This window comes from Carlito syrichta, unplaced genomic scaffold, assembly GCF_000164805.1.
Source record: "Carlito syrichta isolate Samal-C Ts95f unplaced genomic scaffold, Tarsius_syrichta-2.0.1 Scaffold100616, whole genome shotgun sequence".
Lineage (NCBI taxonomy): Eukaryota > Metazoa > Chordata > Mammalia > Primates > Tarsiidae > Carlito > Carlito syrichta.
In genome coordinates this window covers 533,073-546,432 of record NW_007044712.1, presented here as the reverse complement: position 1 = coordinate 546,432, position 13,360 = coordinate 533,073, and the positions used below count along the sequence as shown (strand labels likewise).

At 36.7% G+C, this 13,360-nt stretch overlaps 1 protein-coding gene across 1 annotated transcript in view; it reads right to left on the bottom strand.

Moving 5' to 3' along the window:
- SLC9A9 (solute carrier family 9 member A9) overlaps positions 1 to 13,360 on the bottom strand; it is a 621,198-nt gene that overhangs the window by 224,880 nt on the left and 382,958 nt on the right. Inside the window, exon 12 of the mRNA XM_008064167.1 lies at positions 7,931 to 8,084. Within this exon, the coding sequence (XP_008062358.1) occupies positions 7,931 to 8,084 (154 nt within the window). The remainder of the gene's footprint in view (positions 1 to 7,930; positions 8,085 to 13,360) is intronic.

The following is a 13,360-nucleotide window of genomic DNA, read 5'->3' as shown; positions in this document are numbered from 1 at the left end:
AGATGAGGTCTTGCTGCCCAGGCGGGTCTCGAACCCATGTGCTCAGGCAATCCACTCACCTCAGACTCCCAAAGGTGCGGGATTACAGGCTGAGCCACTGAGCCCAGCTTAATTTTATTTTTGAGCTGGAGTCTCACTCTGTTGCCCAGAGTGGAGTGAAGTTGCACGCTTCCAACTACTGCAGCCTCGACCTACTAGGTTCCAGTGATCCTTCCACTTCAGCCTTCCAAGTAGCTGGAACTACAAGCATGTGCTACCACGCCCGGCTAATTTTTTATTTATTGTAGAGACAAGGTCTCGCCAAGTTGCCCGGGCTGGTCTTGAACCTGCGGGCTCAGGCAATCCACTCACCTTGGCCTCCCAAAGTGCTGGGATTACAGGCTGAGCCACCAAACCCGGCCTCAGTTCAGTTTTTAAAGTCTTTGCAGTACTCATCAGATCTTTCTTGAATATGTGTCACATAGTGTCCAGGCTGGAAACTGGATTATACTCTACCTTGTAGCTCATTTCTCAAAGTCCATCATGTGCTGTTTAGGATCAGAAACATGCATACATAGTTTGGGAGTGAGCCCAGAAATTTATAGACCACTTACAGGATCATGTTCCTGAACTCCCTTCTCGCCACAATATTTTCTAGCTTCCCAAAGCCCCTTTTCCTGATCCTTAGGCTAAAAACCAGGGTTTTAGTTTCCCTACACTGCTGCATATTTTCTGCGATTTTTCCACAATATTGTACCTGCTTCTAACGCTAATTGGCAAAAGAATTAAGAGGAAAAAAGAATGTAGCGCACATTCTCCTCCATGATCTTGGACCAAAGTTTCTCTGGTTGGAATTGTAAGTGTCTTCCCATCTATTGCTGCCTCATGATTACCTGGGACTAGGGTAAGAGACAGTGAAGGAAACAACAACAAATCCAGGGGATTTGTCCACTTTTCTGACCCACAAATGTTCCCTTTTCTGTTCCTTGCACCAGAAACAAAGACTTTCTCTTGTAGTTCTTCCTCTCATTCTTGTATAATTCTAGTCTCTGAAGTGCCTTTGAGTCCAGGCCAAGAGATTCCAGAGAGGAAAAAAACAAACAAACAACTCACTGCTGGTTCAAAGTATTCTTGAATTCTGTCTGCTACCATTTGCTCTTTAGAATCCTTATATAATTGCTACATGCATTCTGTACAAGGTTTTTTTGTCACATTCAGAGGGAAAGAAAGAGGGGAGTAAATATGCTTCCTCCATCTTGACCAGAACTGGAACCACCTCCACAGCCTTTTGAATAATAAGTTCCATCTGCTGCATTCAAAATCACTTTTTTTTTGTTCAGCCTTCAACTATTACCTATAGTACATTTATTACTTAAAGTAAAAACACTACATTGAATCATACTTTATGATAACAGACTGGTAAATTATCGTCACTAGAGAAGAATGTCCATTGTTTGGTAAACTTAGTAAATGAGCAAAGCTTTTTGATGTTGATGTTCTTAAGAGCATGTTCAGAAAAGATGAATAAAAACATGGTTAGCTGAGGATACCTGGCAGTTGTGGAGAAAGCTACTATCTCTGGAAGTAGCTTACTAACTGGGAAGATGCTATAGACAGAAATAAAAAATATTAAAGAACCAAGGTGGCATTGGAAGCAAATATAGGAATTACTAATTCATAACAATTATGATAAACCTAGAATATTTTTAGGTTAACAATAGATTACTATAGTTAGCCAACGTCTCCAATGAAATATGTCAAACAATATTGATTGGTACCATAAATATTTGTATTTATGAAACATATTGTAGAAGAGCCTAGAAAATATAGAACATAAATTTAAAAGGCAGTACTGGGTAGAGAATATAAAGTATAAGTCTACATTCAAATGAGTAAATTTGTTTTCCATGAAGGAGCATATTTCTCAGGTCTGTCGATTGATACAAATTGATACAAAGTATACAAATTGGTACAACATCAATATAAAATAATAAAGTCAATACAACTTAATGAAATAGTATAAATTAAATATCTGAAAAGTTCCTAAGCAAAGACTATTGTATTAAGAAGGTGATAGAAGCATGTCTTAGAAAGAATCTTTTTGAGCTGTTGGATAAATACAATCCTTTTGGTGAGTTATTTTTTTTAAAGAGGCTTGTTATTTTGAATGCAGAAATAGAAGTTGCCTATAAAAAATCAATGAATCTAGTTACTACACAAAATGAACTAAACTCCCCAGAAATGATTTCTTTCTATTTTCCATGTAAGCCATGCTTTCACAAAAACAATTAATTAATGATACTTTAAGTGTGTGTGTATGTGTTGATAAAAGAGTATTTGGATTAGAAAAGACTCATAGGTGTCCTTTAGGTATTATTATAGCAATATTTCTTGAGCACTTGTTGTGTGCCCTGAATTCTTTACACGTACAATAACTTAATCCTGATAACAATCTAAAGAAGTAGATATTACTATTATTATTCCAGTCTTACAGATTAAGAAAAGTGAAGCATAGAAAGGTGAAATGTATTACTCAAGTTCACACAGCTAGTAAGAGAGGGAGACAGGGTTAGGACCTGCATAGACTAACTCTAGAGTGTGTGTTGATTTACTGTAATAATACACCAAAGAAGCAAATTGTTAAACCTGCCTGAAACTTTGGATGCTAGAAAGGAAATCAAACAGATCGTAGTTAGATATTAAGAGAACTTATACATATATATACACACATACACATATATAATTCTCAATTATATTAAATTGATATTTCCTCACTTCAATAATAAAGGAAGTCTGCATGTGAGCAGGTGTCTTTAACTCTGCTATCATTTAAGATTTAAAAATATTACTATGGATAGTTCTTTTTTCTCTTCGTGTACGTTCCTATGTGAGTGTTATTTGAACACTTTGTAGCGAATGAGTATACATGATAAATAGAGCATTCTAGGATAGATTTTGGTCATAAACCAAAAATAGAATTTAAATATTTAGCTAAAATATTGGTAGTGAAGGCATTGCCCTATCTGAACATTAATGACTTTGTAATAGGAACAGACCAGTGTGTGCAAAAAAAATTTTTTTGGTTGATTTGGAGAAGAGGTTGACAGCAGGACGGCTTTGGATCCTGAATGGGGTTGGGAGATATACATGAGGGTGATGAATTCCTATAAATCCTAGAATAGAGTAAGACAAATATCCCCACTTGGCTACTTTGGGCTAGGCTGGCTTTGTTTACCTTTACCTGTCTCAGGTCAAAGAAAAAACCTGCACTAAAGAATTTCTGTTCTTCAGGAGTAAGTCAGTCCAACACTTGTGATGATTTTTAATAGGCCTGTCTTGGTTATAAAAGTATATCTCTTTTTCCCCAGAGGATTTGTTAATCAAGGTAGATGGCAGGCATCAAGAATAAGCTCATTTTTTCAGGTGCCAGAAGAACGCACTAGTTAGGTGTGTAGGTCCTGGCCTTAGGCTGCCTGGCTCAAGTTTGGTTCTGCAACCTATGGGACCCTGGGCCACTTTGCCAGGCCTCATCCACCCCACGAACTAGCCACCATTATCATCCATATTTTATAGGTTAGAGGCTGATACACAGAAAGGTTATGTGTCTTGCACTTTATTACTTAATATCTAGCACAGAGTAAGCACACAACACAAGCTGGCTATTATGAAGAGAGTGTTTAGAGTCCAAAATTTGGAAGCCATAGAAGTCTCATTGAGGACACTTTCTAATGCTCTTGGGAGACAACTTCTGTATTACTTAGGAGTCAGACATTTTGAAGAGATGGATCTAACATTCTCTCTAGGGGAGCCCAGGAAAGGTTTGCACTTTGGTGTGGGCCCCATGCTCATGCACAATTTGCTGAAAGTTTGTTAACTCCATGTGGTGCTCTATACTAAACCAAGGATGGGGTTACCATCTCAAAGTTAATTATCTGGTGCCACTGCTAGAGAACTCTGCCTTGTTGATCTTTGATGTTTATTTGTAAGCGTGTGTGACCATTTGGTCGACAATCCTGTTTACTGGCTTCTGTAGGGCAAAGCCTGACACCTTTGATCTTTTTTGTTTCCAGGCCAACAGCAGAGCTAGTCCTTAGAGACTGTGGGTTGGGTTTTCCTCACTGCCAGTATTAATGCATCCCACAGAAGGGATGACATCCGGATTTTAATCAAGAAACCATTCTATTTTCTTTTACATGAAAACCTCCAAAATAATGCTGGAGGAGCCTTGTCTTTTTCCCTAGAATTTTAAGAAACAAAGGCCTGATTTATTTCAAGTGCTGCATGAAAACTATTTTATTATTATTTTTTAAAAGAAAATAAAACAGCTTCAGAACAAACATTTGAATGGTGCTTAGGACAAGACTTAATCAATGGAGAATTTGTTTCATATATAAAGATAATTGTGAATTTCTCTCAACATGGGATAATTGCTGTTTTAAATTTATTCCATCAAAGTGTAATTCATATTAATATTATCAATTTTTCACCTTCTCTAAAATATTTTATTTGCATTCTACTGTGCTGGTTTGTGGCCAAATGCCAAATTTTATGGGGGATAAAAAACAATTCAAGTACATATCTAATCATTTAAAAGAAAAAAAAATGTAGACTCAAGAAGGGAAGGCCATATAAAGTACATAAACAAATCATATTTTAAGCAAGGATGATGTGTTCATTCAACATCAAATTTGCATTCTCGTCCCTTTGGTTTCCCTATTTGTGTCAATTTGTTAAGGCTACAATTTGCTTACATTCTGGTATTTTATGGGAGGAATCTGATATGAAAGTTGGTTAGTGAGACATTGCCCTGTAAACAAGCAAAATCTTGCTCAATATAGTCTAAATGGTAGGCAACTGTTCGTTTAAAAGCTACAGTGAGATTGAGAATTTCTTTGATGATATTCTAATCCATGACAGGAAATGGAAGCATATGATGGTGTCACTATAATGTGATCAAACCAAATTTATGTCATGTATATGGTGTGTATGTTTGTATACACAGTAACTTGTTCTCTTCTTTAATGTTTGTTCTGTTGTGTCCTATTTTACTCTCACTGATGAATGCACAGTGACTTTTCTTCCTAAGTTAGCCCCTCCCTCCCTTCAGTATAGGTGCTAGGGAAACTATGATGCGGGCTCAGGTGTGCCTGGCCGGAGGCAACCCCAGCTAACTCTGCAGTATTTAATATCAGCACCATTTCCATTAGGGGATAGGAAGTCTAAACCAGCAGTTCTCAAAGTATGGCCCTGGGACCAGCAGCACCAGCATTTCCTGGAATGTAGTAGATACACAAATTCTCAGGCTTTGACCCAGACCTACTGGATCAGAAACTTGGGCCAAGGTCCAGCACTCTGGGTTTTAACGAGCCTCCAGGTGGTTCTGATGCTCACTTAAGTTTGAGAGACATTCGTCTTAACTTGCGCTTGCTGCCCCGAATCTGGTCTGGGTGGGTTAACTTCCTTGGTTCCCACATACCTGTGAACTTTAGTTTTCCTTCTTTATCTTCCTCATGAATGAGTCTCTGGTCTCTCTGACTGTGTTTCTGCCTTGACTTCAGATTTATACTCTAGTTCCCAGCTGAGATGATCACCTTGCCGGCTAGACTGGAACCCTGTCAGCTCCATTCCCTAAACACATCACACTCCTGCTTTTACCCATCTCCTCTCCTGGCTGGTGGCCAACTCTGGCACTGATTCAGTTGGGCCATTTGGAGACAATTTCCACTGGGACATCTCTATGATTTGGCAGCCCCATGCTGTGACCCCTACCCACAAGGCCATAATAACACTGGTCTAGACTGACCTTCAGTCACCTTACCTCTGGACGCTGCAGACATGACTATCCCTCCTTTTAGGTCCTGTCTCATAACTGGATAATTGTCCTAGCCTGTTTAAAGTCCTATTGTTATACTCGCCTCTCCTCGTTGAATGGATATTTTAAAAATTGCATAAGTTATGACACCTATTTGAAGTCAATGGATACTTTTGGAAAATACTACAGAAGAGTTAGGTAAACACTTTAGGATAAAACGTGTTATCTGGTGAAACTTCAGGGTGAAACAAAGAAACAGCAGAAAACAAGTTATGTTTTATTCCTTTAAGAAAATGTAGGCCAGGCTCAGTGGCTCAGCCTATAATCCCAGCACCTTGGGAGGTGGAGGCAAGTGGATCGCCTGAGCCCATGGGTTCGAGACCGGCCTGGGCAACTTGGCAAGACCTCAGCTCTATGATAAATCAAAAATTAGCTGGGCATGGTAATGCACTCCTGTAGTTCCAGTAACTTGGAAGGCTGAGGCGGAAGGATCGCCTGAGGCCTGCAGGTCGATGTTGGGGTGGCCGTGAGTATGCCACTGCACTCCATCCTAGGTGACAGAGTGAGACTCCAACTCAAAAAAAAAAAAAAAAAAGAAAGAAAACATTGACAGTACTACTTTATGTTCTGAATATTCTAATTTACCTGGTAGGGTATTCAATACTTTTGCGGTGATTGGCATCCTCTAACTTACTTTCCAAGCCCTAATTTTTCCATGCAAGGATCCACCTACTGAATTTTATTTCTCAGAAACCTGAACACAACACTATCTTGCTAACAGTTCACAGGGGACCCACTGCTATATAGTTTAATGTGGTATGTGTACTCATCCATAGGTAACCACCACTGTGAAAGAAATTGCAAGTCACATTTATATGCTTAGAAAGTAATTCAACAAGCATTTCAAAACACCCTCTATTCACCTTTAGTCAAAGCCTTTTTATGTGTTTAGCAATATACACAGTACTTCAAGAAGTCCTTTTATTCTTGAACTTGGTTTAATGCATAGCCACTTGGCCTGGTTTAAGCATAAACTTTCTCATACTAAGCTTGTGAGAACTGCTTCTGCTTCTTTTTTGTCCAATGAATAGAAAATCATTAGTAAATGCTTAACAAAAGCATTCACCTTTGTGGTTATATTTATTTAATTTTTCATGAATTACTTATTCATTCTTATTATGTACCAGGCACTATAGAAGGTGCTGGAATAACAGAGTCCTTGTCTCTAAAAATCTTCTTGGAAGTCCTTTCCCAGTCAGATAGATCTTTTTCTATCAGATGCAGTAGGCATGAATTTGTCTTACAGAGAATGGGCAGGGACCTGGAAGGGACTGCATAATCATTAGCATGTATGGATTTGAGAAACAAAATGTGATTTGCCTAAAGCATTGTTGTTACCTTCTGGGATGTGAAAATGAGAACCTGGGTCATTTAAATAAAGACAGCAACAATTAAATAAAGACAGCAACATCTAAAAATAGATTTTCACAATTGGTAACAGCTATCCATTTTTGTCAAATCGTCTACTACTTCCATACTTCAGGTTTATAGCAATCATCCTCCAGCTTATTGGAGGGTCCCTGACTGAACCCTTGACCCCATTTTCCTGTAAGAAAGTATTTAACCTGTGTCTATAGCGTCCCTCTGGCTAAGTGTATGGCTCACTAGCCAAATATGTATAAGCATTCCTTAAGTCTCTGTTTCAGATATAAGTGCTATGGGGAATAAAAACAACACAGATTCACTGTCACTTTGGTATGACAGCCTTTTCTGTATCAATCCTACTGGATTGTGAGTATATTGAGAACAAGACCTGTGTCATATTTACTTTTGTAAACCCTATAGTAAAACACATTGCACTGAATAAATATTGTTGAATGCAAGAATTGATAGATGAACAGATACATTTCTAGGATGGTTTATAAATAGACATCACCCTAGGATTTCTAAGACTCTTGGCAAAGTCAGTTCAGTTGGTGCTAGGTCATATCATTTCTCCTTGTGAGTGAAGGTCAACTGAACTCCAGAGAAAGTTAGGTACAGATCTGCCATTGTACTATTGACCAAGTCAGCAATACTAGACATTGAGCGCACAACCATGCTTCACAATGATTTCCTTTGCTAAAGAGTGACACTCACCTGATCTGAAGCCAGGTCAGCATGGGGGTCGTTCCCCCTCCAAACACCCAGACAGTGAAAAACACGAGGAGCAGTGTGGTGGTAAACATCATTTGTTTGGGCTGAGATTCTGTGTTCCGAATAGCTAAGGCAAAGGCGATCGCTCCTCGCAAACCTTGCAGGAGAAACCAAAAGAGAAAATAAACATCTGGTAGGTCTCATTCTCATTCCAATGGATTTATCTTCACAACCGATTAACACAGTTTTTAAAATGAATCTTTTTGTTTTGAGAGAATTGTAGATTCATATGGAATTGTAAGAAATACAAAAAAATACCGTGTACTCTTTCCCCGGTTTCCCCCAAGGATAACTTCATGCAAGACTGTAGCACAGTATCTCAACCAGAATGTTGACATTGATATAGTCAAGAAAAGGCAAAATCAATAAATTAGGTTTTATCCAAAGTAAAAACTTTTGCTCTGCAAAAAACTCTTCTAAGAGGATGAAAAGACAAGCTGCAGAGTGGGAATACATATTTGCAAACCATATATCCGAAAAAGAACCATTTTATAGAATATACAAAGAACTCTCAAAACTCAACAATCAAAAAATTTGACAATCAAATTCGAAAATGGGAAAAAGACATGAAGCGCCTCTCCCTCACACTCACTCCTTAACTCTTGGCCACCATTTCTATGATTTTTGTCATTTCAAGACTGTTATAAAAATAGAATCATGCATTCTTTGACCTTTTGAAATTGCCTCTTTTTACCCATCATAATTCTGCAGATATTCACTCAGGTTGCTGAATGTACTAGTAGTTTGTTCCTTTTTATTGTTGTGTAGTATTCCAGAGTATGGATGTTCCTCAGTTTGTTTAACCACCCGGTTTGTTGAAGGTCATTAGAGTTGTTTCCAATTTTTGGCAATTACAAATAAGGCTGCTAAAATTTGCATACAGGATTTTGTGTGACTATAGGTTTCATTTCCCTAAGATAAATGCCCAGAAGTGCAGTCACTGGGTAGTATAATATTTGCATGTGTAGGTTTTTAAGAAATTACCAAACTGCTTTCCAGAGTGGCTATAACATTTTACATTCCCACCAGCAATATATGTCATCCAGTTTCTCTGAATCTTTGCCAGATTTGATATAACTATTTTTTAATTTTAGTCATCCTGATAGGTATGCAGTGACAGTATATTGTGGTTTTAATGTGTATTTTTCTAATGGTTAATGATGTTGAACATTTAAAAAAATCTGTTTATTTGTTATCTGTACTCCCTCTGGATGAAATGGCCCTTCATGTCTTTTTCCCATTTTCGAATTGGATTGTTACATTTTTTGATTGTTGAGTTTTGAGAGTTCTTTATATATTCTACAAAATAGTTCTTTGTTGGATATATGGTTTGCAAATATGTATTCCCACTCTGCAGTTTGTCTTTTCATCCTCTTAGAAGAGTTTTTTTTCTGAGCAAAAGTTTTTACTTTGGATAAAATCTAATTTATTGATTTTGCCTTTTATGAATTGTGCTTTTGGAGTCAAGTCTAAGAACTCTTTGCTTAGCCCTAGGTCCCAAAGGTATTTCTCTTTTTTATCATAAAAGTTTTATAGTTATACATTTAAGTCCAAGATTACTTTGAGTTACTTTTTGTATAAGATGAGCAGTTTAGATGGAGTTTCATTTTTTTTCACCTTTGGATGTTTAATTGCCCCATTGAACTGCTTTTGGACCTTTGTCAAAAATCAACTGGGTATATTTATGTGGGTCTATTCTTGAATTCTCTATTTTGTTCTATTGTTCTGTGTGTCTGTCCTTCTTCTAATAGCACACTGTCGTGATTATTGTAGTATCTAGTAAGACTTAACATTGGAATGAGTCTTCCCAATTTATATTTTGTTTTCAAATTCCTTTAGCTATTCTAGCTCTTTTGCATTTCCATAATATTTTAGAATAGTATTGTCTATACAAAAAATATTTCTGGAAAAAACTAATTTCTAAAAATCAAATGTGTCAGACAACAAAGAAAGCTAAGTTTATGGACCACTTAAAATTAAAAAATAACTAAATGATATTTAAAAATTACTCCAGACTGAGTACATACTTTCACAAAGTCCATAATCGAATGTATTAAAACCTGCTTTTTCTTGTTTTCCTTTTTTTCTTTAATAATAATATGCTAATTGAATTTTATGAATCCATATTAAATATGTTTGCAAGAGGTATTAAAAATTAAATACTAGAACTTCAAATCAAAGTGTGATGAGACCAATAAAAATAGAAAGGTAGACTTTGAAGAAGAATAAATAAAAGCGCAATAAAGGAAAGGAGGTAGAATGGAGGGTCTCTCTTGATTAACACATGACTTGTAAGACATTTATGGTCCTTGTTGTATTGTGTAACCAGACAAATAAAGATTTATAATGACAGCTAGTGTAAATCCAGGAGGCAGTGATTTAGTTATTTTTATCGAAAGGTTTAAATCACATCCATAAAATTTCAGTGATCCACTTTTTATGAAATTTACTGTCACATCTAGGTTTCTAAATTTCCAAATCTTTATTCACACATTAAAGGAATTTTAAAAATTGGATATAGGGTAGGATGAGAAAAACTATAACCATTCTGTTTTTTTCCCCTAGGTTCCCAACTTAGAATATAATGCTTCTTTCTTATCTCCATGCTAAGATTATTCAAGAGACAAGTGGAATAACATAAGATCCAGAGGATTAGACTTGAGAGACTTAATACATTTTGCCTGAAACAAGGAAACCTCAGAGAGAGAGGGGAACATGTACTCTGATTATAAAACACCTTCAAGGAACAAAATGTAATGGAAGAGGGAAATAATTCTAAATCTCCATGTAGACATGGAAATGGCCTGAAGATAAGGAAGATAACATTAATAAAAAAAAAAGTTCCTATACATCAGAAATTCTGAACACTTGAGATGACTCTGCTTAAGAAGTGAAGTGCCCCCACCAGAGATGCTCATGCATTCAGACCCAGCTGGCGACAAGACAATGGGATACTAATAACCTTCAATACTGGCCACTATTTTAATAATGTTCTCATCAGGAAATACAGATGGTATCATTAGGGAATAAGGACTCAAGGAAATAGCCTTACAATAGACTTCTGTATTTGAGAAGAGAATGTATAGGTCAAGGTAAAGCTCCTAGCAGTGTTTAATCATAGGACAAGATTGGAGATAGAAGGTAATCTTCATTTTCTCTTTCCCTCAAGCTCACTTTAATAGAAACATCCATAAAATAGCATTGCACCAACTTAGGTGATATTAGAAATATTAGAAAAAATGAACAAGTATGTGTTTTTCTTGTTATAAATATTCATAGTTTTTTTTTTACTGTGTTTTTGTGAGAAAGAATAGAAACCAGAATAAAAATTAAAACTTGCTATTCCATGCTTACTGTAAACTCTTTCATGCTGGATATCAAGGGCAAGGAAGTAAGCAATCATTAATCTTCTAAATATGTTTAATAATGTATTGTTACTATGTTAAACTACTGTAACTATGCTCTTAAATCTAAATTATCTATACACGAGCAGTTCTTTGTTTAAAAATATACTTAAAATATATCTGTTATCCTGACTTCTAAAAATAAATATCCTATATTTAAAACTCCCTATATTTAGAGGCAGTGCAATATAGAGATCTCTGAAAGAAATGGAAAAGTACAGCCACCATCTGTGGCAGGTTGAGAAACATTGCTAATTAGGATTCAATTCCAAGATGTTGACAAGAGGATGCCTTTTCAATGTGACAACCACCTGAAAACACACAGATACAGGCTATTTTTTGAGAAGGGGTCATCTGTCCGTAGCTCTGGTCACATGTGGCACATATGGCATTGGCAGTGCTGGAAGCATGGGGCTAAGAATGGCAAGTTTGCTGAGTGGACAAAGTGAAGCTAATTTAGAACCCCAGATAAGAACTACTGCCTGTGTCCTACTCATCCTTTATGATTCTGGACTTCCTCATCACATATTTGGAGTCTAGACAAATGTCAAGCCAACGGCCATCTGTTGCTTCATTTAATACATATGTATTGATTACGTCCTACATGGAGGCTCTGTACACTGATCCTGTCTTCTTAAAACCATGGTTTTGGGCGATAGAGGATTTTAGGATTGAACAAATTACTTAGGCTACCAGCAAAATAGTAAAAATGAAAAATTAATATTGACTTAGTATTTTCTTTTTGGCAAAACATTATTTCCAAAGAATACATGCCATTTCTCTTAGAAACACAGGAAATCCAGAACTCATCAAAACTTGTGTTTTGTATTTTATGGGTACTTTGACTCTTTGGATTTGCCTTTCATATTCTCTTTGTTTTGGCCAACTTATTGAGAAAATTCTATACTTTGGGGGTTGATAGACTATACGATTTCATTTTCAATGGGTTTACTTTGCAGAGATTTCAACATATTTCATAAACCCAGTTGGAAAGGTAGCATCATCTCAGGGAGTAAAGGAATTACCTGCAATTAAATGTGGTTTCATTTAAAATCAACCTTTGGGTGATTCTCATGTTAATTATGTTGATATTCTATTCATAACAATAGAAGACTATTGAACCAAGGAAAGTTTTCTAGCAAGGACCCCTGCTGCAGAAAATGTGCAGTTTCCTGTTTATCTTTAAAGAGCAAAAGTAAAGCTTAAAATCATTTATAAATTTGCAAGTGTCTCCTGAATGGATGGAGGTCAGATACAGCTACATTTAAATCACAGGAAAATAAGTACCTCTTAGGGCATCTTTATGTAAGGTGCAAAGCAATGAACTATAAACATTACTTGAGCGCTCACTATGTGCAAAGCATTGTCCAAGACACACTGTGGAAAGGCAATGATGACAAAGTTTGGCTCCTCAGTTCCAGGGCTCATAGTCCCACAAACATGACTTTCTTAAAAGGGAGCTGTGATAAGGTGTATTATAAGTGCAAAAAAAAGGGATACTTTGGAAATTTAGCTTGATGAAGAAAAAGGTAAGATTTCTATACCTCATGAGGGACCAAATCGTGAACATGGTTAACCGATGTGCAGAGTTTAAGGCACTGAAATAAATGGGGAGGTAAAAGATGTCTTTCCATACATGGTTTTCCATGCCTGGAAAAAAATCTATCTTTCCCTCATTCAAACTTCTCCACTTCTCTCTTCAATAACCCTCACTCAGATTTCACCTAATTCTAATGCATCTTCAGAGCTCAAATGAGACACTGTTATCTCTTTGAGGCCTCCTCTGACATCTGAGTCTGCGTTAGGCTGGTTTATACTCCTAATGCAACCCACGTGTTTGTGCCCTATCAGAGAACTTACTACAGTGCATTGCAAATGCCTGGCTCTCTTTATTCACAACACCTAGAGCAATAACAAGCACATAATAGGGACTCAGTAAATATCTGTTGAAGAAATCTATGAATAGATA